The sequence below is a fragment of the Hemicordylus capensis genome, chromosome 2 (assembly GCF_027244095.1).
Source record: "Hemicordylus capensis ecotype Gifberg chromosome 2, rHemCap1.1.pri, whole genome shotgun sequence".
Taxonomy (NCBI): Eukaryota; Metazoa; Chordata; class Lepidosauria; order Squamata; family Cordylidae; genus Hemicordylus; species Hemicordylus capensis.
The window spans coordinates 226128470-226154652 of NC_069658.1; the positions used below are offsets into that span (position 1 = coordinate 226128470).

Below are 26183 nucleotides of genomic sequence, written 5' to 3' on the forward strand. Positions count from 1 at the left end.
TTTCCTCATTTAATTCACACAACTTTCCTCCCTCACGACCCATCTTTTTGCAGACCCCTGCCTGTTATCCTTATATATATATTCATTCCTCTCCTCTACAATCAAGAACATCTTCCGACCAGTAACAGTTGCATTCCAACTGACCTTAACCATCCCAGGCTCCTCCTCCTTATCTGCACAGGGTAGGGATGTGCGAAATGTTTTGGATACAAAACGTTTTGTACCCAAAACAGCCTGTTTCGGGTGTTTTGTAGACAAAACAAAATACCCATTTTCCAGTTCCGAAAGTTTTGTCTACAAAACAAAACGTCCCTGTTTCGGTTACAAAACGTTTTGTTGTTTTGGACCTCCATTTTGTGGTGATCTCTGAGTCAGTCTCCATTTTGTGTTTGACATCTCTTTGAATTTCCCACCCTTCCTTTAGATCAGTGACCTAAATCATGGGCTGACCTGCTGACAATTCCCTCCTTGTTCCCTGTTGGCTCTTTTGCTTCTTCCCACTCTTTACTGACCCCACATTGGCCAGGGGAAGGGTTACTAACCTATGGGGTGCTGGGTTCTGCTGTTTCTGTGGTGTTTGGAGTGTAGATTCTCTGGTAGCATATGAGAGTGGATTCTTGTTTTTCACTGAAAATCTCATATGCTACCAGAGAATCTACAATGAACACCCCAGAAACAACAAAACCCAGTACCCCACAGGCTTGTGGGTGTGGGGGTGGTTGGCACCCTATGTGCACTACACAACCCCTAGCTCTGTGCAACCCCAGTGCCCCCCAAGTGGAATTATGGGGCTGCTGAAACCTCCATTATTGCCCATGGGAGAAATCTTAAAGACGCGTAAACTTCAACAAATCACAAAAGATCAGCCCTTTGCCCAATTCCTTTGAAATAATTCTGGAAGTTTCCTTGCCCCCATTGGGCACTACCACCCACCACACTCTGCTCTGGGTCATCCCTTTCCCCTTGATTTGAAGCGATACATTTGCTGGAATCCCCATTATTCCCTATGGGAAAATTCTTAAAGATGTGTAAACTCTAAAAAAAATCACCAAAAAAAAATCAACCCTTTGCCTAATTCCTTTGAAATTTGGGTGGTAGCTTCCACCCATTGGACACTACCACCACCCACTCTTTTTGCCCTGGGACCCTTTTTAAAAATCCAAATCGATTCGGATTCGGAAAATTTGGCTACAAAACAAAACAGGGCTGATTCGGATTCAGAAAATTTGGGCACAAAACAAAACGGGGATGTTTCGATTCGGATACAAATCAAAACAAGAAAATTCCAAAATGCACACCCCTAGCACAGGGAATCCCCACTGCCCAATCACCATGGTGCCAAGGGCTCATCCTCCCTATCTGCATATGGAATCCCCACGGCCCAATCAGGTGCAAACTCTGTCAGCCAATCGCCTCCTTTCTACCATGTCCCCACACATGGCCCATCTTGGAGAATTAATTAGATAGATAGATAGATAGATAGATAGATAGATAGATAGATAGATAGCTAGGGGCCCCTGCGGCCCCATTATCAGGAGTGATCTGAATGCAGTTTTGGAAATAGCTTCAAGACATTCAGGCAGTTCACATGATAGAGAACTGGGTATTAGAACGCCAGCCACTCACTACCTAGAACTTGCCAGGATTTGACACACAACTCTGGCTTCAGAACTCTTAGTGAGCAAAACTGCTGATCAGATGTGCACCCACTGCTGATTTTACTGTTTCTGTGGGGACTCTAGAGGCTAATTACTCCAAAAATGAAAGTTGAATCCCCCCACCCCTGCCAAGTAAGTAGAACGCACTAGTTCAGGCTGCACCTTGATTTGGGGGTAAAATTAAAGAGACTTTTGCAGGCTTCCTGGGGCAAAAATGTCTCTTCTCATTCTTTGGGAAGCACTTTTACCCATACTCTACCCAATCATTACAATTCTGGCACTTTTTAGACACTACATTTCAAGGAAGAACACACTTAAGGTGACAGAGGCTGGGGAAAAACACTTTATTGATACGATTCAGAAGAAATAATCTCACATCAAGGCTGTGCTGTGCAATGTCTTGCTGCATTTAAATGAGTCAGATGACACTGGGCAATGTAAGAGGATTGCAATGATCAAATAAGCCACTGAAATGATTATATACATTTAACTGATTTCTTACCAAGCAACTAAAGCTAGCAGGTGGGGGAAGGATTCTGTCCCTGGAACCAGAATCATCAGTGTCTATGGGGACAACTGGGGAATTGACCTCCACCCGCCCTACAAGGGAAAACAAACTAGGAAAGGGGAGTTTCAGACCTCTAGCATCTGCCTAGGAGCAGATTTCCCAGTGAACTACTGAATTATCTTTGGATCCGGAAGAAAGAGAGAGTGCGGGACACAAAGACGGCTGGACCCACAGAGCCAAGACTGACCCATAAGACTCTCCTCAACACTCTCACCCCTCACATCAGCCAATCTGGGACAAGAACAGATTCTGGGAGATTTCCAAAGAAGGTGATTTATTAGAAAAATCTTTTCTTTACATTTAGCTCATTGTTTTGGGACGGGTGGCATAACTCTCATCGGGCAGACATCTTCCAAAAACACAGGCTTCCCACAGTCACTTGGAGGGAACACTTTGTTGCTCCCCCTCACCCTTCCTGCCTGCTACTTCCCATCACCACCACCACTGTTGCTCCTCCCCCTCCCGAGAGTGCTAATACTCACAGACCCATCCACCACTGCTTTGGCCTCCCTGCCTGCCGTTGCTCTTGCTGCCCACTGCTGCCCCTCTGGCCAGCCTACTTGCAAAGCAGTAAGGGGTGGAGTGGCCTCTTTGCTCACTTGAGCAAGGATAGAGGCCATTCAGCCCCTCCTCGTTGTGCAAGTTGGCTGGCCAGTGGGGCGGAAGGAGCAAGCAGGGCAGCAAGAGAGGGTGCAGCAAGGAGCTGCTGCGGGGTGGGGGGTGGGGACCTTTGTGTTGGGGGTAGTGGTGGCCATCCAGAACGAATAAAAAATGTAAAATATTTCCGTGGCACCAGAGGCACAGTGAAAAAGGGCGGCCAATGTCCATTATTGAACACAGGATCCTCTAACCTTGTTACAGCAGTGACTGTACTTGGGATAAGGAGAGGGTTAGCTGACAGAGTGCTGACCTAATTTACTTATGTTTTGGTTTGCTTCTTGTGTAAAAAGGTGTGGTGCACAACACTGTCCTAATGACTGTAGCGGTGGCCAGTGGCTAGAATAAATATCAAAACCGTAATCTATACCTGTGAATCTGAAAGAAAGGCAGCCCTCAGCAAATCCCACCCCTGCCATCCAGCCTCCCAGAGCTGCAGGAACAACCCACAAGAGATGGCCTTGTGTTGATCTGTTACAGCAAAACCAGCAGAGAAACTGGTGGCATCTCAAAGCCCAGGAGGAAGTCTTCAGAATGCCACAAGATCCTATGGCTCTGAAGGGAGAGTCCAGACTCCCCGAGAAAGGCTCAGTGCAGGATGCGGCCATCTGGACCAGACATGTGCAAAAGTCTCCACTGGCAAAAAGACAAGATGAAATGCAGCAAAGACGTCACGGGGCTTCTCTCCACCTCCCATACAAAAAAACCCCCAGAGAAATAAGAGGCAAAGAAGCGACAGTGTTTTTGAAGGGTGGAGTGTAGATGAGAAAAGGATCTGACAGTCCTTTTCTGTTCTTCCTGTGCTGCCTCCGAACTTTGCATCCTCCAAGCAAGAAAAGGTGTCCACTGGCAAGGAAGAACACAAATGCTTCTTCACTTGGGGGGATCCAGCTGGAGCTGTGAAGTCTAACTGATAAGTCCTGCAGGTAGGGAAGAAAGAAGAGAGAAAGCCTTGATTGTGGGGTGCAAAAAGTGAAGAAAGGGCAGAAACAGCCCTGCCAAAGCTGGGGGGTGGGGAGCAGCTCTAGCATACCAGAGGGTGGGTGTTCAGGGCCTTGAAAATTCCCACCTTTATGCTCTCTTTTTCCCATCAAACTGCTCCTTAAAGCAGAGTCAGGGAAAGCAACATCGCCATCTCCTGGCCATTCAGAGCAAGAACTGCACCAGGCATTTAAGGGCAGGCTGCTCAGCCAACTGGTATCAGCCTTGAACGGAGCTCCTGGCACAGTGAGGGGATGCATGGAGGGGGCACAATCGGCTGCTGAAGGAAGCTCACTGCCTTCCCTAATTGCACTGCAGGACAGGAGGGAGATGAGAAGAGGCAAAATGGGGTAAACCTTTGCAGAGGAGGCCCCTCATTTGGGGCACGGGGGGGGGCGTGTTGCCCTCCTTCTGGCCAGCCCCACATTCTCTTACCAAACGTACCATCTCTTCCTCTCCTCCTTCTCTTTCTGTGCCCGTCCCTGTTGATGGCGTTGGCTCTTTGTCTTTTTTCTAAATATTTTTGCAAAGCCATTTCCTCAACACTCTCAGGGTGTTCAGGGGGTTTCATTGCTCCCAAATGAACTACCTACCATACTCAAATCATTCTGCACACAGATGGTGGTGGTGGTGGTGGGGGGGGAATAGAGAGAACACAAGAGCCAGCGTGGTGTAGCGGCTAGAGTGCCGGACTAGGACCAGGGAGACCCGAGTTCAAATCCCCATTCCGTCATAAAACTAGCTGGGTGACTCTGGGCCAGTCACTTCTCTCTCAGCCTAACCTACTTCACAGGGTTGTTGTGAGGAGAAACATAAGTATGTAGTACACCGCTTTGGGCTCCTTGGAGGAAGAGCGGGATATAAAATGTAAAAATAATAAATAAATTACAAAATGATTGCCCAAAGTGTTTATTTAGTGCCCCAGCACCAATCAGGATGTGCCTTTCTTTTCTCCCCCAAGGATGGGTGGGGCTCAGCCCTGCCCCTAACCAATCAGAAGTCACAATTGCTTACAAGTACCGATTCTAGCCAGCAAGCAAGGCCAGCCCAGTCATCTGATTTCCAAGGATCCTTCTAAGCAGGCTGAGCAGACTCTCGGGGTGGGGGTGTCTTTGTGCAAAATGGGGGTCCTCAGTCTGCAGGCAATAGAGTTGAGGACCATTAGGGGCCCTGGCTACCTTCCTCCCCCTCTCCAGAGAGAAGCCAGCCTTCCCTTCTCCTCTTCCTCAGTCAACACCCAATCCAGCCCACAGAAGGCATTGGATTTCTCCAGCATTTGCTGGGAGCTCTTTTCTTTTCCTTTTTTTCTGTTTAAAAATGTCACTAGCAAATCTTAGCAACATTCAGAAATCTAGAGAATGGGGTTGGGAAGGGCTGGGATATGGTGGAGGGCAGTGTTCCCTCTAACAGGGATTCCCAGATCTTGTTGACTACAACTCCCAGCATCCCCAGCTGCAACAGCTTTGCTTGGGGGTTATGGGAATTGTAGTCAACAACATCTGGGAATCCCTGTTAGAGGGAACACTGATGGACATGCACTTCCTCTGGGGAGTTCTTTTAGCAGCCAATGAACAGCCACTCTCCTTTCTTCCCGCTTCTTCTGGGATTTGAAGGACAGACTCTTGCTAACTCCATTATCTTTCTCTTATTCTTTCACTCCTCAGGAGGGAGGGAGGGTTCTGGCTTCCAAATAAAACATGGCTTTGAAGCTGAGATGACTCGTAGAACAACTTCAGATTTATCCTGTCTGAAATGTGCGTCTTTAATGCAGAAACATTTCTTTGTGTTTTTTTAAGAAGTCTAAGATTGTTGCCTTCAATTTATGAGCAGCAGCCTAGAAACCAGGCCAATAGTTGCATCTCCTTATAGCCCTAGTGCGGCCAGTTTTTGTTTGCTGTTGGTTGGTTATTTTGTGTTTTGCCAATTTTTTTAATTTTTTTTTCCCGCGGGGGGTGGTGGTAGTGATATTGAAAGGAGAGATCCTTAGCAGACATTCTTTGGACAGGTCTGGGATTTACCTGGCTTCATTTTCAAATCTGATAAAGGATCCTCTCAAGTCAATGTTGCATAGAATGGCAGCAAATTCTATGCAGTTTATTCCTATCATCATCATCATCATCATCATCATCATCATCATCATCATCAGTTGGATTTATAGACCACCCTTACAGAATAGCTCAGGGCAGTTTAGAAGAACCAAAAAACAATTAAAATCTATCCATAATCGAAAACAAGATTTTAAAATACGATAACACAGCTAAAAAATAAAACTATTCAAAACCTTATAAATACATTATAATACATAACGCAATACCTTAAAAACAATTTTAAGGAAAACAATTAAAACAATTTAAAAACCCTGGAAGGCGAGGCCGAATAGATCGGTCTTTAGGGCTCTCCTAAATACCAGCAAAAAATTCAATTTACAGATTACAGTAAAGCCTAAATGACCTCATTGGAGCTTACTCCCAAGTAACTGCTGTGAGCACAGGATTGCAGCCCAGGGACATACCCCAGAAATGTTTATATTGTGCATGAGAGAAAAATAAGGCTTCTTTCTTTCTTTCTTTTTTTGAAGTATGTGCACATTTTCTTTCTCCTCACAAACTTGTGGGCTCTGTGTGTGCTGCTACTGAGGGGAAGAAGAGGCAGGGGGATGAAGCGGGGAGAGAGAGAAAGTGGGGGGCATTGTTACTTTCCACACGGACCCCTGCAATTAACCAGTCTAAGGGCCCGATTTCTTGACTCACGGCCAATCAAGGGGCGAATTTACCACTAAATAGCCGGCCGCCAAGTGCTAGTTTGAATGAGGGAGATTCTGGCTGAAACAAGTAAACAACTTTACAGACTGAAGAAATCCAAGGGCTGCTGATTGGAAAGATTCTTGCGACGGGATTCCATGGCGGAGCCTTCTCTTCACTGGCTCTTGCAGAGGAAGCCTCCCTGACAGCCTGAGAGGTGGTAAATTCTCCCACAGGCTACAGAAACAGTTCCAGGGGCAGGATCGGGGCAGGGGAGGGGGGAGCCCGGCCTCCCCATTCCTAAGGAAAATGCCCAGCACTGACTTCCGGTTGGGACCGCCAACGCAGTGGCTGCCTCTCTGACAAAGGAGGACTGAGCAGGAAGAAAAAGAGGATTTTGAGGCTTCAAAATCCTCCCTTCATCGTCCTAGATCAAAGGATTTGATTCAAGATAACCCACGTCTTCTCATATGCTGGTAATTTGATACGTGGATCGGGCTGAAGAGCGTGATTTGTTGTCTCAAGTTTACCAGCAGGGAAAGGGGGTCCATCTTTGCTAATCTCCTGCTCAGGAATTTTAAAGCTGCTGAGCGGACAATCTCTTTGGCTTGGATATAATTAATGCGAAAAGTTCAAAGAAGTTCACCTCTTTAGTGACTCAGTGATTGATGAATTCTCCTGCGTTTCTGGGAAAGCCGTCGCAGATAAGCCTGCAAGTTCTCTTTTGGATTACAATTAAAGAAAGGACTCCCCCCCCCTCCTTCCTTCTTCTTCTGTTTGTTAACTACTAAGATTGGAAACTTAAGTTGCTGGTTTTAATATCTGGAAAGAATTCTATCAGGGGGGATTGTTGTTCTTCAAGTTTAAAGAAGAAACGTTCTGCTGTCTTTTTTTTTTTTTGATACTCCACACTACCGTGAGAAAGTTTTGACGGCCGCTGATATGCTGCAGAATTGTTTATACTTGAGTACAAGCTCAGGTTTTTACTTTCTGTTTTGAGATCAAGGACAAACATACTTGGGCAAAGAATTTTCTTCTTTAACTCCTTCATGTCATTACGAAAGGCAGGGAGAAACCTCATCTAAGCCAGACACATATACAAGCAAGGAAACTTTCACTTCCAGATACAGGTGCAGGGGAAGTTAAAGTAGCTGCAGCCATGGACCAAACGTTGATTGAGATGAAACAAATTTTGCAGTCAAACGCAGTTGCCCTGGCATCAAATGCCACCGACCTCAAACAGGTCATTTCTGATGTAACCCAAATGAAGCAAAATATGGCTGAGATAAATGATAGGACCTCAAATATTGATGAGACTGTCAAAAAATTGGCACAGGACAATAAAGAATTTAAATTAAGGGTTGATGTTGTAGAAAAGGATGTGCAATCACTGAAAGATGACAGAGAAAAATTACTGGATCAAATGGCTTTGTTAGAACTAAGACAAAAAGAGAGATTTTTAAGGTTCAGGGGAATTCCTGAAATTCCTAATGAGAACATTAGGAAATTACTTGGAGTGGAACTTGCATCACTTTTGGGAATTACGGCTGATGAGATGGATGCCCAGATTGAGACAGCCTTTCATCTAAACTCGGATTTTGCAACAAGAAATAAATTAATTAAAGACTGCATAGTACATTTTCCCACCAAATCAATAGCAGAGCGAATCATTCAGGCTCACTTTACTACAACCTTAACAATTCAAACTCATCAGATAAAAATTTTGAAAGAGATTCCAGCCAGAATTTTAAGAAAACGTAAGGATTACAAATTTTTGGTTGATGCATTAAATGGTAAAGGAATACGTTTTAGATGGGAATTACCAGAGGGAATCTCCTTCTTCTAAAAGAGCAAGAGGAATAGATTCAATGAGCTCCTTAAAGCACAAGAATTCTGGCGGAAATACAAAAAAGACTTATCTTCTGAACATCCAGCTTCATAAACATATAATTTAAGTCACTCTATATGGATTATAAACGAACTTACAGATTTTTATCTTGGAATATAAATGGTCTGAATTCAAAAATTAAGAGAAACAGGGTTTTCCATTTTCTTAAGAAACAAAATTTGGATATAGTGTGTTTACAAGAGACTCATATTAGAAAACATGATCAAAATTTTTTGGTAAATAAAGCCCTGGGACAAGAATTTGTTTCTTCAGATAAGAAAAAAAAAAAAAAGAGTAGTATTTTATGTCAAACAACAATTTGAATCTAAATTGATTTTTAAAGATGAAGAAGGTAGGATATTAGCATTGGAAGTTTTAATATCTGGAATTAAAACAGTGATAATTGGAATCTATGCCCCTAACGAAAGGAAAGTTGAATTTTATAACTATTTGGATCAAAAGATGGCAGATTTATCAAATGCTAATTTGCTTTTATTGGGAGATTTTAATGGAGTTGTCTCGACAGTTTTGGACAGAAAATCTGATTTATCAGAAAAGAATTTGCAAGGTAAACTTCCTAAAGCATTTTTTGAATTAGTAGATCATATGGATCTCTATGATCTATGGAGAATTAAAAATTCAAATGCAAAAGAATATACCTACTTTTCGGAAAGATATCAGTCACATTCCAGGATAGATATGGTCTGGACATCCCAAACCATTATAACTCATATGAAAACAATGGACATTCTACCTAGGACATTTTCAGATCATAATTCGATTTGTTTTGCATGGAAGAAGGAAGGAGTGACCTCATTTAGGTGGAGACTGAATGAATATCTTTTGAAAAAACCAGATGTGGTTGAGAAAGCCAAAAAGAAGTTAAAGGATTATTTTGAATTGAATTTAAATCAAGGATTGGATAACAAAATTGTTTGGGATGCAAGCAAAGCGGTTATGAGAGGTTTTTTCATACAGCAAAATGCATATTTTAAAAAACAAAGAGGATTGAAAAGAGAGGTACTACTGATGCAGATTTCCAAAAAGGAAAGAGAATTGATATGGACTAAAGATAAGAAGAAGATCTCTCAAGCTATTAAGATCTTACAACAACAACTCTCTATGCTAATAGCAAATGAACTTGAGCAAAATCTGAAGTATATCAAGCAAAGATCATTTGAATTTGCAAATAAATCAGGCATGTTGCTAGCTTGGAAAATTAGACTTGAGAGGAAGAAAATTTTTGTATCTAAAATATTTACTAAAAATGGGCTCTCTTATAATGGAAAGGAAATAAGGATGGAATTTTTCAAATATTACTCGGAATTATATAAAGGCAAAATAGTAGAAGATAAAAAAATTAAGCAGTTTCTTAGAACTAAAAATATTCCAAAACTTTCTCTTCAACAAATAGAAATTATGAATGCTCCAATAACAGTTATGGAAATAATAGAAGCAATAAATCAAGCTACACCCAACAAGGCCCCTGGGCCAGATGGACTCTCAGCTTTGTATTACAAGTCACTCAAAGATCAAATTTTACAACCTCTTCAATGGACTATGAATGACATTTTACAAAAAGGGATTATGCCAGATTCGTGGAAATATGCAAATATTACAATCATCCCAAAGCCAGATCAAGACTTAACATTAGTCAAAAATTATAGGCCAATATCACTTTTAAATAATGATTATAAACTTTTTGCTGCGGTTTTGGCAAGAAGACTGAAAGTGGTACTACGAGACTTTATTTATAAGGATCAAGCTGGCTTTTTGCCAAAGAGACAACTGAGAGACAATGTTAGAAGAGTTTTGAATGTATTGGAGTATTATGAAAAACATAATGAAAAACAGATGGCAATGATTTTTTTGGATGCAGAGAAAGCTTTTGACAATATTTCGTGGCAGTTTATGTGGGGTTTATTAGAGGAAATAACTGCCGGTGAACATTTCATTAGAGCAATTAAAACTATCTACTCGGAACAATATGCCAAGATTATTGTAAATGGAGAATTATCAGACAATTGTAGAATACAAAAAGGGACTAGACAAGGTTGTCCACTTTCTCCATTGCTTTTTATATTGGTTTTAGAAGTGCTTTGTAGATCTGTTAGGGAAGATGATGAATTACATGGTCCCAAAATCGGGAGACAAGAATACAAATTGAGAGCCTTTGCAGACGACATTGTGTTATTTTTAGAGAATCCAATGGATAAGATTGAAAGACTTTTGGACAAGATACAGCAATTTGGCCAGTTGGCGGGATTTTACATAAACAAGACTAAAACTAAGGTTCTGACTAAAAATATTGATCAGAAAATTAAAGATAGATTTGGTGAAATAAGTGAGTTAAAAGTGGAGAAGAAAGTGAAATATTTGGGAGTTTGGTTAACAAATAATAACTCTGTGCTGTTTTCAAATAATTATGTTAAAACATGGAACTCAATGAAAAAAGATTTGCAAAGATGGTCTAAAATGAATTTATCTTTGATGGGAAGAATTTCAGTGGTGAAGATGAATGTTTTGCCTAAAATGTTATTTCTTTTTCAGACTATTCCTATAATTAATAACTTGACTTGTTTTAGGCAATGGCAGAAGGATATAACTAAATTTGTTTGGCAGGGGAAAAGACCAATAATAAATTTTAAGAATTTAACAGATGCAAAGGAAAGGGGTGGCCTTACCTTACCAGACTTAAGGTTGTATTTTGATGCTGTATGTTTGACATGGCTAAAGGAATGGATAACATTGAGAAACCCTAGAGTCCTTGATCTGGAGGGATTTGATAGAAGGTTTGGATGGCATGCTTATCTATGGTATGAAAAAACTAAAGTACATAAAGATTTTTTGAATCACTATGTAAGAAGGAGTTTAATGAGGGTATGGTTAAAATATAAAAATTGGTTGGAACCAAAAACTCCGTTATGGTTATCCCCGATTGAAGCTTTATCACGTAAAGAAGTAAATATGCAGATGTCTGGGGGTACATATAGAGATCTGTTGTATTTTCATGGAAACGATTGTAAGTTAAAATCTTTAACTGAATTACAAAATGTGGTTAGAGATTGGTTTCAGTACTATCAGTTAAATGAGGTGTATAAGAAAGACCTTGAAGTTGGATTTGAAGATCAGATTTCGAATTTTGAGAAGGGATTATGTCAAGACGATGAAAAATTAATTTCTAAAATGTATAAATTACTACTTTTGGAGGAGACTAGAGAGGAATTGGTTAAAACAACTATGATAAAATGGGCTCAAGATGTTGGACATAATATAGAAATGGCAGCGTGGGAGAGGCTATGGAAAAGTGATTTAAAATTTACTGCTTGTTATGCTTTGAAGGAAAATTATTACAAAATGATGTATAGATGGTATCTTACGCCTAAAAAACTGGCATTAATGTATAAAAATGTTTCAAACAAATGTTGGAAGTGTGGGCATACTGAAGGTACTTTTTTTCATATGTGGTGGACCTGTGGGAGGGCCAAGGCCTATTGGGACATGATATATAATGAATTGAAGAAGATATTTAAAGTGACATTTCCTAAGAAGCCAGAATTCTTCCTGCTAGGAATAACACAAGGAGCAATTTCTACAAATAATTTAACTTTTTTAATGTATGCTTCTACGGCGGCCAGAATATTATATGCACAGAAATGGAAGACTAACGAACTGCCTTCAAAATAAGATTGGCTGATAAAAACTTTAGAATATGCAGAAATGGCAAAACTTACAACACTGATCAGAGACCAAAGTTTAGAACGTTTCAAGGAAGATTGGAAACCTTTTTTGGTTTATTTAAAGAATTATTTTCCTACTATGGATCTTACAGCAGAATTTGAAATGCAGGTTGGGCAGATTAATGGTGGTGGAAGGTTTAAATTTGTGTTTTTCTTTTTAAATTAATATTACAATAAGGGTAAAATTTATAGTCGGTATCACAAAAAGAGGTGCGTGGGAAGTCAACTTGTAACTGTGTTTATTATGATTGTTATGGTTACTATTATTGTTAAAAGTTAATAAAAATTTGAAACAAAAACAAAAACAAAATGCCCAGCACTGGAAGGACCTTCCTGCCCTGTAGAGTCTGTGCCTGGAAAAAAGGCAGAAATACCACAGGGGCATCCCAGGCAGCCAGGGGCTATTTGAACAAGAGGAAAGGGCAGAGAGAGAAATTACCTGCAGGTTGTGGAATGCCCCGTCCTGAAAGAGAGAGAAAAGACTCCATCAGGACCAGGATCATCCCCTCCCAGCCCCACCCGGCCCCCTCTCCGGACCATCAGGGGCACATTTCCTAACTAAGGGACAAGGAGGAACGATCCTGTGTGGGGAAAGATCATCTGCTGCATCCCACAAAGAGATTCATTTGGAAATAAAGTGCTCCCTTCATGGGGAGCATGGAAAGGGAATAAATACTTCTCTCTCAGAAGACATCCAGAAGTTCCAACTGAATGACCCCTTGTCATCTCTCTCCCCCACTCCTTTACACACACACACACACACACACACACACACACCTGGGTACAAGTTCTCTGTCTGGAAAAGGATGCTTCCTTTGTTACCATGGAAGCCTCCTGGGACTGAATCCAGGGTCCCTCCAGCCTCCTTGGGCCATTTGGGCCCTCCAATTACTTTTTAAAACACTGCCCATTTCTGCAACAGCTGGAGGGACCTCCTAGGACCACCCCCAAAAGCTGATGCCTTTTCCCTGGGGACAAAGGTGTGTGTGTGGGTCTTAGGCCAGGCCCCAATTCCCTGCCCCCCACAAATGGCATTCCAGTCACCTTTCTTATTCTTCAGGAAAAGGACGAGTCCAGGGAGGAAAAAGACCAGCCCCAGCACAAACCCCACGACCCCCGTCCACATCTTGTTCCTGGCAGAATCTGATTGTGGGTCTATGGAGAGAGAAGCAACAGCAGCAGCCGGTAGTGAGAAAGGGCAGGCCTGGAACCTGCTTCCTGCTCCTGGCATAGTGTCATGGTTCAGGTGTTGGATGAGGACTGGGAAGACCCAAGATCAAATCCGCATTCAGTCATGAAACTCACTGGGTGAATCTGGACTAGTCACTTCGTTCTCAACCTAGCCTGCCTCACCGGGTGGTTGTGAGGAGAAACACAACCACATCCACTCCTCTAGGCTCCCTGAAGGAAGAATGTAAAGATTGATTCAGTAAATCAATCCTTAGCCCACGGAGGCCTTGGCTAGCAGGACCCAGGAGGCAGCCAGGACTCTGAGATAAAAGGAGGAGCTCTCCTGGCCATCCTGAAGTGTTTGGGGGAGGAGGAGGAGAAGTTCTGCTCCTGCAATTCTACTTCTCGCTTGGACTATTCCTGCCTCATTTGCTTCTTGGAAATCTTCCTTGCTTTCCTCTTATCTTTCCTTTACTTGAATGAATGAATAACGTTATTACGATCATAGATCAGCCGTAAATACAACAAATAATACAATATTCAGACAAGAAATCTATTACACAAAACACTGACAAAGTAAACGTTTTATGCTAATATCTAAAGGGTAGAAATTAATTGTTGGTGGATCTTAACAGTGGATGCACAAAATTTAGCAACCTTGAGTGTGACAGATTTCTTGTCTACAAGGAGGAGTGTGAGATAAAATTCATCAGTTCGGCCAGGGTAATCTAATAGCAAGGGAGTATTAAGATCACATCAACTGTCATTTATAAAAGGAACAATATAGCAACGCATGGTGGACATATTCAACCTCACCTGAACCACAAGGGTAGATCCTATTGGCTATGGGGATTTTCAGAAATTCCCCATAAGAAACTGCCAATGGTAAGGCATCATATTGTGCTCTGAGGGACACTCTCTGATGGTTGGATGGAGAGAGTGACAATCAATAAGTGTCTGGTTCCCGGCTGAGATCGCCAAGGCACCCTCTTGTGGTGGTCTGTGGGGTGGCACCTAGGTCATTTTGGTGCTCAATATCCAAGATCCTCCGTTTGTTCCTCTACTTGATGTTTTCTTATCTGCTTTCTTCTAACCTTTTGTTACTAGTTTCCTTTCATGGGATCCTGGACTAGAGATGAGGCCTTGGATCTGTCCCAGCAGGGCTCTTCTCAGGTCCTTAATGTCTGCTTGGAGCTATCCAAAGTCCTGCATCTGTAGCATGGACCCACCTCCTAGTCTTGGCCACCTCTAGCCCCCAGTTCCCCGCCCCACATGCCCCATGGGCTTCTGCTTGGGGTCCCGGGAGGACATGGCAAAGAGATGGTCCCTTGGGCAGATGTCTGGCTCTGCTGCAGAAGCCCAGGAAGAAGGATCCAGGGTGGGGTGTCAATGTGTGGGGAAACCCCCGGGCTCTTACCCCACTGCACGGTGATGACGGTGCCGTTTAAGCTGGCGTGCTCCACCTGGCAGGCGTAGAGGTCTCCGCGCTCCAAGTGCGTTTCCAGCATGACGTGGATCTGGTAGGTCCAGTCCCCGTTCCTCATCAGGTCGGTGGTGGCCACTTTGCTTTCGCCTTCCTCCTTCCCGTTCCTCAGCCACTTGATTTCGATCTCCGAGGGGTAAAAGCCAGTGACGGAGCAAACCAGCAAAGTGTTGAGGGAGGAGGGGTCGTAGTCTGTGGGGATGATCGTCACCTGGGGCTGGACTGGGGGGGGGGGAGTGAGAAGATGGGGGGGTCAGAGAGAGCCTTTGACTCAAGGGTCAGAGAGAGCCTCAGGGACTCAAATGAGGGAGCGGGAGAGAACCCCCATCTCCAGCCCAGATAGCCAGTGACAGCCTGTCTGGGTGGGGCAGAGTGGAGGAAAACGAGCTGCAGGTGTGGGTTCTTCCCACTCTTCTCCCCCTATCCCGGATGCCTCGCTCTCCCTCACCGTGTCCCGTTGCTGCCTTGACCCCAGGCAAGCAGGCCGGTCATTTTCATGGTCTCCCCAGCTGATGAATGACCAGCCTGCATGCCTGCAGTTAACATGGCCATGTGAACCCTCCCGGTGAGGGACCGTGAGGCAGGGATGGGAGCAAGAAGAGTGGGAACAAGCCACACCTGCGGCTCATTTCCCTCCCCCCTCCTGCCCCCACACCTGGATGAGTCACCACCACAGATCATCCATCTGGCTCCCTGTCAGTCCTAGCCACAAAGCTCATCCCTCCACCACAACCACCCCTTGCTTCTCCCAAGGTGCCCCTGTTGCCCCTTTCCCAGTCTTCGTGTGTGTATTCTATCCACGGCTACCAGTCAGAGAGCCATAGGCCACCTCCAGCATCAGAGGCAGGATGCCTCTGAATCCCAGTTGCGGGGGAGTAGCAGCAGGAGAGAGGGTGTGCCCCTTTCAGCTCCTGCCTGTGGGTGTCTCAGAGGCATCTGGTGGGCCACTGTGTGAAACAGGATGCTGGACTAGATGGGCCTGATCCAGCAGGGGCTGTTCTTAAAAAGCAGCTCCAGGGACTACAATCTGGAGCAGAAGAGCCACAAGAGGGATGCAGGGGCAGGAGAGCAGCTGCTAGAGACTCTGCCCAACTGCTCTATCTCTCCCCCCCACAGGAGACCAAAGCAGCTGAGCTGGGTGTGCACATGCATAAAAATGTGTATGCATGTCTGTGTACACACACACACACACCGTGGTATCCAGCATAGCTCAATGTAGTTTACAACAACCACAAAAAAACTAGCCTAGAGTCATCCAAGGAGTCATGGCTGAACATGGATTTGGTGTCCCCCACCCCCAGTCCTAGTTCAACACTAACCACTACACTATGCTGCCTCTCCATTGAATGCACCTGAATTCAGAGGAGGGCGGGTATGGCCTTGTCTTATGGCAGCAAACATGAATTACCCATTTTGCTAAGCAGGGGATACCCTGGTTTACATTTGGAAGGGAGACTACATCTGTGCGCTGTAAGATATTGCCCTCAGGGGAGGGGGCCGTAGCTCAGCGGAAGAGCATCTGCATCCTTACACACAGAAGGTCCCAGATTCAGTCCTGGAGGCTCCAGGTGGGGCTGGGAAAGACTCATGCCTGAAAACTTGGAGAGCTGTTGCCAGTCAGAGTAGATAATACTGCACTAGATGGACCCATTTTCTGACCAACATGTTCTGACTAACAGCAGGAGAGAGGCTGGCCCATAGGGAGGCCAGCGGCGGCCCATGTTTACCCCCCGCCATGGACCCCCACCCCCCTGTGCCTGACATCAGATGCAGGGGTGGGGCAGGGGCATGGGGCATGGCCCCTGTGGGGTGCAGCCCGGGTCCTTTTAATCTGTTCGCCCAGGGGTGGCTCTGCTCCTGGAGGGAGAGCATGCCCTCCACTCCTGCCTGTGGCTTCCAGCGGCATCTGGTGGGCCACTGTGTGAAACAGGATGCTGGACTAGATGGGCTTCCATGGGCCTGATCCAGCAGGGCTGTTCTTATGTCTCAGGATAAGACAACTTCCTATGGGGATGGGGCCATCGCTCAGTGGTACAGCATCTGTTTAAACGGTTTACATGCAGAGGGTCCTAGGTTCAACCCCTGGCATTTCCAGGGAGAGCGGGAAAGACTCTGGCCTGAAACCTTGGAGAACTGCTGCTGTTCATATAAAAAATATGAGCTCTGTTTGGGGCAGCAGCAACTAGAGAGAGATGGTGATCCGCGGCAAAGAACTCAGCATGCTGCTGAGGACACCAGGGCCAGAGAGGCCGCCAGCCAGAATGTGGGAATCAACCCAATTTGGGAGGCCACAGAATGAAACCACTAGAAGTTGTCATGATGGGCATCTACCCAATTATTCAGTGCTTCATTTTTATCACCATCTCAGAACAGAACTGATTGGTGGTGCTGCTTTTGTCCAGTAGACTCTGGAAAGGTTTCTTTTCAAAGAGTTTTAAAAACAGCAACAGCATTCATGTTTACACACAACACAGCACCACTACATTTAAAAATATGAACACAGAGAGTTCATTTTCTTGGTCTCTAAAATAGAGAGTGTGGCTATGGATCATGGGTGTGGCTGTGGGAGCTGTCATGGTGAGCGCCTGCACTTCTGAGTTTACCACTGGAGAAGGGGCCAGCTGTCTGTGAATAAGCCCAGCTGCTAAGTGGGCCAGAAGCACCTTTAAAGTGGCGGCTCTTACATTCAGCTGGAGGGGAGCAGCCCGCCCATTTCAGCTCAGCAGTTTCTCTCCCAGTGGCTGGTGACGTGTGTGTGTGTCAGAGAGCGCGCATGATCGTATACTTTAAACTGCGAGCCTTTTCGGGTCAGGGAGCCATCTTCTCATGCCTTTTGCTGGGAAAATCACACAGATTTATTTATTGATTTGCTGTTGAAAAGTAGTATATAAACATTTTCAATCAAGACAGGAAGAGGGTGTCCTGAGGAATCTTGGCGAGAAACAAGAGCTTCTACAGATGGGGGAACTCTTGTCGGTATGGGGGATTTGGAGTCCTGCCTCTCAGTCACCACAGACCTGAGTTTTCCAAGTTGTGTGGAATTAATCTTCTCCTGTGTGTCAACCTAAATCATCCTTAGGATTGCTAGACATTATGTTGAATACTAACCTATAATCTGTTCTGTTTCTTGCTTTGTTGCTTACCAGGAAATTGTTCTAAAATGTTTTGATAAGATATTGGGGTGGTACTGCCTGGCTGCTGCTTGCATGCTCTTAAGAACTGCTCAGTTAAATATCCAAAACGGGCATCATGGGAGTGAAGCAAATAGAAAAACGATAGAAGCACAAACAGGCCACTATCACTGTGATGTGAAATATGTAAACTAATTTTGAAACAATATCACTATCCGGAAGTTTTGTCACAACTAGGTTCATTTTCTAATACTTTTCCCGCCTGTGCTTCCAGCAAGATTAGAGAACTACAACACTCTCAAGGATGTTTTCATCATTCTCTAACTTTTGAAGATAAGTTTATCAGCTCTTCAGCTGTTATTTTCTAGCCACAGTCTTCTATAAGAATCTACACTGCTGCTAGTACGAACCTACCTTTATGTTCTTTTATCTTTGAAGATTTGAGAGACGAGCCTTAACACAGCATGGTAGAAGGAGAGCAATATAAGACATATTTACATACTTTTAATGTGATAATTGTATACACTGTTTGTGTTACATATTGGTGGTATTTGTATATGGTTCATTTTTTCAACCTAATGAGTCTAAATTAATTAAAAGAAGAATTTTTTGTATGCAAACTAAATGTAGTACTCTACAAAATTAGTTTACATATTTAACATCACGGTGATAGTGGCCTGTTTGTGCTTCTATCATTTTTCTGTTTGCTTAAGAACTGCTCTACATGCAAATGCTTTAAAGGGCAGTAACATTTACTGTCTAGAGATGTGTTTTATCCATTTCTAGAACTTTTACACAGAGATACAGGCGGGCATAGAAATCATCCTTTGCTTTGACAAGTCTTTGCCCTTCACAACTGCTTTAAAGGATGGGCAATTGGAGCGTAAATTGTGTGTTTTCAGGAGGATACATTTCGGTTCAGCATCACATTATTTTCCTTCTGTTTTGTAAGTGCTCGGGGGAAGAGAAGAAGATTCTTGGTCAGGAATCGTGCTGCAAATGCAAGTGATCCTGACAGGGGTGGATGCACAAGTGAGGAAATGTGTGCATTGCACATCGGCTGCCACAAGGGGGCACTGTCAATTTTCTAGCTGCAATTGGATAACTGAAGTTGGAAATTCTTTAAGAGAACACCTTCTTCGTTCTGAACCCTGCCGCCTATTGAGATCATCAGGGGAGGCTTGTCTGAGGGTGCCACCGGCTGATCTGGTGGCGACCCTTCTCTGTAGTTGCCCCAGGGCTGTGGGACACACTTCCTGCTGAGATGAGAGCTGCTCCATCCCTGATGGTTTTTAGGAAACAACTGAAGACATCTCTCTTCAGCCAAGCTTTTAATAGGTGTCTTAGCTGAATTTTATTGATTGTTTTAACTTTAAATTCTATATATGTTTTAAATGTGTTAAAATTTTTGTTTTGTTGTGAACTGCTTCGAGGGCTTGGTAGTAAGGAAAAGTGAGCTGTTGTCGACTCCTGGCGCCCACCGAGCCCTGTGGTTGTCTTCGGGAGAATACAGGAGGGGTTCGCCATTGCCTCCTCCCCCGTGCAGTGTGAGATGATGCCTTTCAACATCTTCCTAGATGGCTGCTGCCCGACATGGGAGGCCACAGATCCACCGGCACTGCCAGCAGGGCACCCTGGACCACAGCTGCCTCGCTGTCCCCCGCTCCGTACAGTTTCCCCCACCCTCACGCGGACCCCTCCCCGCCATGCCTCGGGGCTGTGAGGGGGCAGTCCTGGGAGGGACCCCCCTCACCACCACCACCCGGGGGGGCTTCTCCGCACCCCGCCTCCCCTGCCCGGCCCCTGCTGGGCTCACCACTCCTGGCGCGGGCGAAGGCCCCGTCGACTTCGTAGTTGTGCGGGCAGAAGGAGTCCGCCTCGTGCCGCTTTCTCTCCAGGAAGGCTTTGTCGCTGTTCCACTGTTTGGCCACGAACTCGCCCAGCGGCGTGACGGCCCGGAACTCCCCGAGGCGGCTGTCGAAGAGGACGATGTCCTGCTGGCCCCAGATCCAGGTGTGCAGGAGGCGGATCTCCAGCTGGGTCCCGTTGAGGGGGGTGAAGAAGCACTCGCCCCTGGACTGGTGGACGAAGTGCTCTGCAGGGAGGGAGGGGAGGGGGGCCATGAGAAGCAGGGGGGGGCAGTGGGGGAGGGGAGGAGGGGGGCAAAAGGAGGAGGGGGCTTGGAGACCCCCCCCCAGGAGGATTCCAGCCAGCTTGACCAAGTCAGGGAGAGATGGATATATAATGTCAGGAACAAGGAACCGCCGCATTTGGAAGGGTCAGTGCAGCAGCAACACCACGCGACCACCCAACAGGACAGGAGCGCCCGCTCCGAGAGGTTCCAGCCGGTTCCCTCTCCGGGACTTTTGACCAACCGGCCAGCAACCAGCCTGTAGTGTGAGGCAGGCGTTGAAATAATCTAGGAGGAATTAGGAGGGGGGCGGGGGAACCTCCTTTGCAAAGCGCCTTGCTCAGGTGGAGCTCTGCTGCCCCTGAACTTCAGGAGGAGGAGAAGCCTTCTGAGGCAAAAAAGGGTCCAGCTTAATCAGTAACAGAGGAAACCACTGCTGGAAAGATGACAGGTCAAGTCATAACCACAAGACCTGACTGGTGGGAAACAAACTGATTCCAAGATCAAAGCATGGCCACTCAGTAACAAAAGGCACTCTCTTAGTAACAACACAATGCCAGTTTGGAGGCAGAAGAGCGCCCCCTGGCCAGACACCATCCTGAGTGATGTGGGGCCAGTGGGAGACATGCACACTCTGTCTGACCTACCTCACAGGAGTGTTGTGAAAAGAAAATGGAATAATCCCTTGTGGCAATGGAGGAAAATGTGCATTGCACTTCATGCATGCTCAGAGGCATGCTTTACAATGTCACCATCCCAGGGCTGACTCCAGACAGGTCCCTTCTCAGATCCAGCCTGATCTCTCCCACCCACCCCCTTCTGGTAAGAAACAATTTTCCCTGGTATAGGAAGAGAAGATCCTGCTGCCCCCCAGAGCTTGGCCAGGTTTTTCACGGCCCTCATTATTCCCAGGGGGAGTAGTGAGGCCTATGGATGCAGGTGAGAAATGGGGGTGCAGGTAGCCCTTGGTCCCTGGACCAGCCAAATCATGGCCCCGTATTATTTATTTATTTATTTATTTATTTTTTATACCACCCTTCCTAATTTGGCTCAGGGTGGTTTACAAGCAAAACAAAAACAGTTAAAACCAGCCAACCATAAAAGCAAAAAATATAAAATACCATAAAACAATCAGTTAAAAAACAATTTAAAAACCCTTAAAAAAAACCCTTACAACAATGTAAAAATCCTGGAAGGCCAGGCCAAACAGATAAGTCTTAATTGAGAGTGTCCCTTTAGCAAGGCTGTTCGAAAGATGCTCACAAAGAAAACTGCACTGGGAATATATTATTTGCAGGTACTACCAGAGCCATGCAAATGTTAAAATATGTCAATAAGATTGAAGGTAATTTTTGGGGAGCCCCAGGAATAAATTCCCCCCCCCTTGGTACAAGTTCAGCTGAAAGGGAAACCAACACTCGGGTGGTGGCTGTGAAAGGGAGGAGTCAGTGTGAAAAGGTAGTTGTGGCCATAGGAAGGGGGGACGGGGCAGGGAGGTGTTGCTGCCAAGTAATCTATCTATGTGGTCGCTAAGAGTTGACACCGACTTGACAGCACTTAATTAGTCAATCAATTAGCACAAGGATTAGTCAGTGCTGTGGTGAATCCTCCCTCTCCTCCTCTCTTAACAGGTAAAAATCACCTCAGGGTGTGCCTCTTCTGCTCCACAAACTTGTTACCCTTCCCGCTCCACCCCCAGGTAGAAATCTAGCTGTCCACGGAGGATGACCCTTAATGCCCTCCCTGGCCTGAAGTGGCCTCTACCCCTCTACCGCTGATGCTGGAATCAATGTGATAGTCTTCAAGGTGCCACAAGATTCTGTGTCATTTTAGCACCAAAGAAGGGGCTACTGCATGGAGACATGTGTTCTTGCAAGAGGGCTGGGGGGGGGAATCTGGGGTTCCAGTTGGGGGTCCCAAATGGGGATCCGGCCTCCCTTCAGGAAAGGATCGTCCTGGGAGGAGTCTGCTCCAGAAGGCTCCTCTGTTATTACTTACCTCTTGGCCCCACGCTCTGCACCTGGGGAGGGAAGCCCCCCAGGCCGGCCATCGTCACAAGCAGGACCCCAAAGTCCAACGCAGATCTCATCATGCCTCTTCTGCACAAAGAAGGACCAACAGTGTCTGCCCCCCACCAAACTCCAGAGTGGGACTTTCTTAGCCTGGTCCTGGGACAAATCCTGCCAGGGTGCTGCCCCTCTGCCCTGGGGATTGGATGTTGCCCAGATGAGAGGCCAATCAGCTGCAGAGCTGAGGCAGCATCATCAGTCACCAGGCAGGGAAATCCAGAAAGTGTCTTCTGTGGACAAAAAGTCCCCAGACAGAGGAGAGGGAGAGAGCGCGAGCAAGAGGGAGTGCATAGGAAGGCTAGACGAGGGCTGATCAGAGGGGACTCCATGCTTCCATGAAGCAGTGATCTGCATGGGGGGGGGCTCCTGCTGCCCCACTCAAAAGGGGTGAAAGATCACCCTGTGGATGAGGTGGCTTCTCTTTCTCCAAGTAGGGACAGAAGATGCCCCTACAGGACTGTTTCCCACTAACCTCCTGCAGCAGGTCATCTGTTACCCGCTTTCCCGCGTTGCAGACTGTGCCTATCAGTCTCCCTCACCTCCATCTTTCACCTCCGTCTCCTTCTTCCAGTTCTTGATTTCTAACTTTAATTTAATTTTATTTTATATGTTCCACATTAATGTGACTCACCTTAGTGCTGGGTTTGGGGCCTGTCCCAGCAGTTGAACCAGTAGCTAGAGGCAGAGGCGTAACTAGGGAAAAAGGCGCCCGGGGCAAGCACTGAGATTGCGCCCCCCCCCGCGCCCCCCCCGCCGCCCCCCAACATACATCTGACTGACACGTTTCAGAAAACTTTTATTTAAAAAAATTTTAAAATTACAAAAATTACCAAAACTTTCAAAATGCACTACATACTTAGGTTTTTCCTCACAACAACCCTGTGAAGTTGGCTTGTATCTCAAACATCAGAATTATGATGCAATGATGATGATTATGATTATGATGCCCCTCCCTCACGCCCTGGTTCTGTTCCTGACTTTCCCTTGTGAGTGACTGTATTTTAACAAAACGAAAACCAAGGACTCCAAAGTAATTCGAGGGACTAGGGTGATAGTGCTAAAGACTCCTTATTCTCCCACTGTTAAAGAAAGACTCCCCTTTTCCAAAACCGCGCACTATTTACACCATAAAATGAATTGGAAATTGTGATCTGTGGTTGAGGGACTTTAAGAAATGTGATCACTGGATATTATTTTTTGGGATCAGTGGAAAATGCATTGATGAATCCCCTGCTAACTGGGCAAAGAGGCAACTTTTAATGTGGTGATTCTCTTTATTTAGCCATCATCTTGTTTATATATTAGTGATTTGTTGTCCTGTGTCTCCCCCCTTCAACCAAGTGATAGTAGCCAGCCCCCTGCTCTATCCTCCCCCAGTCTGCACCCTGTCCGCGGCAGTGCATAACGAGAGAGGCGAAATGATAACCCAGTCTTATGCACATTTTCCTACTAAATTCAACATAGTTTACTTCTGTGTAATGTACATAGGACTGTAGGCTTAAATGTGGCACATCTCTGGCTGGATTATGTCCTAAATCAATGAACCTATATTCTGCAGAAAGTTTCATTGACGTAAAAAACCAACCAACCAACCCCTTACTAATATGGCATTCTTGCTTCTTAATGTCCAAACAGACAAAACAACAACAACACAGAATAAGTAGCACATTCCTGGTGGGGTGTGTGTGTGTGTGTGTGTGTTTAACAAACAAATTTTAAAAATTTAAGGCAAAGGTGGGATTTTGCAACTAATGCCTCCCCTTTCTCTCTCAAAGTGGGGCAGGCGGGGGAACCCTAGCTCAACAAAAACAACAAAGGCTTTTCACACTCCATAAAGTATTATAAAGTGCTTAATTGTTCCAGATCAACTCTTAATCCAGGGAAGGATAAATAAATGCAAACCGTATTGGCTGCTGCCTATAATTTCAAAAGCTTCACATCCTGTTTTTCACATTCACACACATACACACACACTTCTGATTTCCCAAAGGCAGTCTTTCTCCCTCCCCCCTCACGTCGTTTCTTGCGGCTCTGCCAAGGATCAAGCCCAGCGGGCTGCAGCCTTGCGCCCCTTCCCGTAGAACTGGCCACCCCACGACTCCGCACGAGCCTTTTTGCCCTCCTCAGACTTTCTGAAGAGCCCCAACTCTCTCCGCTGCCCTACTGGGATGATTGGGACTCGATCGCAGCAGTCTCGTCGCACCCCCGTGGGGAACCGCCGCCGGCCCCGCTCCCGCTCCATCGCTGCTGCGCTTACCTTCTCGCCCGCGCGCCGTCCCCTTGCCAGCTCGCCCCGGCGCGATCGCCGCCCTTGGCTTCCAGGTGTGGCGACCTCGCGCTTCTCCTTCGCCGCCGGCTCTTCTTCTCACGCGCGGAGAACGCCAAAGCCCAGGGCACTCCGGCTGGGGAAGGAGGCGGGAAGATGGCGTGTAAGACAAGGTGACCCTCCACGGTGGGCTGCTGCTTTTGCTGCGAGGGCTGCTTAGCTGCCTGCCGGCAGTGATGCCTTCCCAAGAAGCTGGTGGTGCCTTCGTGCCTGAGGCACTCCTGATCGAGCCAGAGCAAACCTCACGCAACCAGTCGGGCGCACGCACCACCGATGGGGATGGGAAGGGTGGGAAAAGGGGCAGGAAGCTGAGGGGTTGGGAAGGGGTAGGCGGGATGCAAGGCGCCGCAGTCGAGGGGCGCGGGGTGGAGGAGAGGAGAAGGGGAGGGAGGGCAGAGGGGCGGCTTCCTTCCCACGCGCTTCTGGGCCAGCCACCGCGAGGGACAGGGGGCGAGGGCTCCGGCCCGAGGCAGCTCAGCCTCAGCAGCAGCAGAGATCCAACCGAGTCGGCAAGGGCTGCAGCCGCTCACTGGGGTCCCGGCCGCGGGCGGTGACGCCCGCCCCTCCGTGCCTGCCTGGCGCGCGAGGCTGGGTCCAGCTCCGCAGCTCGTGGCTGCCTGCAACTTGCGACGCACGGTGCAGGGGGGGTGGGGGGGCATGCCACTTTTTGGCGCCCCCCACGTGACCGTCCGGGGTGGCGCCTGGGGCACGTGCCCCCCCTGCCCCCCTATAGTTACGCCCCTGGCTAGAGGCATATCAGAGCCCCCTCTGTATGTTGCCGGCCACAACTCTGTATGTTGCCGGCCACAACTCTGTATGGCATATCAGAGCCCCCTCTGTATGTTGCCGGCCCCCACCCGCCCCCTTCCATTGCAAGGGGAGAATTGCCATTAGTGGGAGGGCCCCCCTTCACTCCACAGTCAGGCCAGCTGCACCCAAAAACCCACACCTGGGTCAGACCTGGAAGTGCACAAATAAGGACTTCTGTTTCACACCCATTAAACTCCCGCCCCCATTACTGTGTCTTCTCTGTATGCTCTGAAATTAGAGCTGGTGTCCCCCACCTGAGGAGAAGGAAAAGCTTCACTCACCACTCCCTGAATGAGCCACTCTTGTGAATGAGAAGACAAAACCAGCCCACCCTCCATATCCCCCCCTCCACATCCACCCCCTGCTGTCCCCCAACTCCAAACTCCCCAACTCGCATTTAGGTCAGACCTGGAAGTGCACAAACAAGGACTTCTCCATATGTCACAACCCCACCGCCCACACCAGTTACTGTTCCTTCTCTGAAAGAGCCACTCTTGTGAATCAGAAGACAAAACCAGCCCACCCTCCACATCCACCCCCTGCTGTCCCCCAACACTGAGCCCAGGACGGAGCGGAGTTCCCAATCTACTTTCACTCCACCTCCTCTTGAGGTTCCTGCTGATTGAAGTTTCACCTGGTAACAGACTGGTCCTCCCCAGGCCTTTTTCTCATTGGCTGAATTTGCATGGGTGCCTCTGCCCCTTTCCCCAATTGGGCTCCCTTCACACTCCCTCCACAGCCACTCTGAGGGCAGGACCCTGCTGGACTCATTGCTTCTCCTCCTGTCTCTCTCTTCTTGGTTTGCACCCTCTCTGTGCATTGCCCACACC

The 26183-nt window shown here is 46.5% G+C and overlaps 1 protein-coding gene across 1 annotated transcript; it reads right to left on the bottom strand.

Annotated features, from left to right (window-relative positions):
• Window positions 1-1988: 1988 nt before the first annotated feature.
• Window positions 1989-22295, bottom strand: LOC128341709 (H-2 class II histocompatibility antigen, E-S beta chain-like). The gene is made up of 6 exons (XM_053288137.1): window positions 22147-22295; window positions 19834-20112; window positions 14821-15108; window positions 13278-13388; window positions 12673-12696; window positions 1989-3803 (listed from the first exon to the last, which is right to left on the bottom strand). Exons 1-6 carry the CDS (start codon window positions 22238-22240, stop codon window positions 3790-3792), a joined length of 810 nt encoding a protein of 269 aa, XP_053144112.1. The 5' UTR covers window positions 22241-22295; the 3' UTR covers window positions 1989-3789.
• Window positions 22296-26183: the final 3888 nt, after the last annotated feature.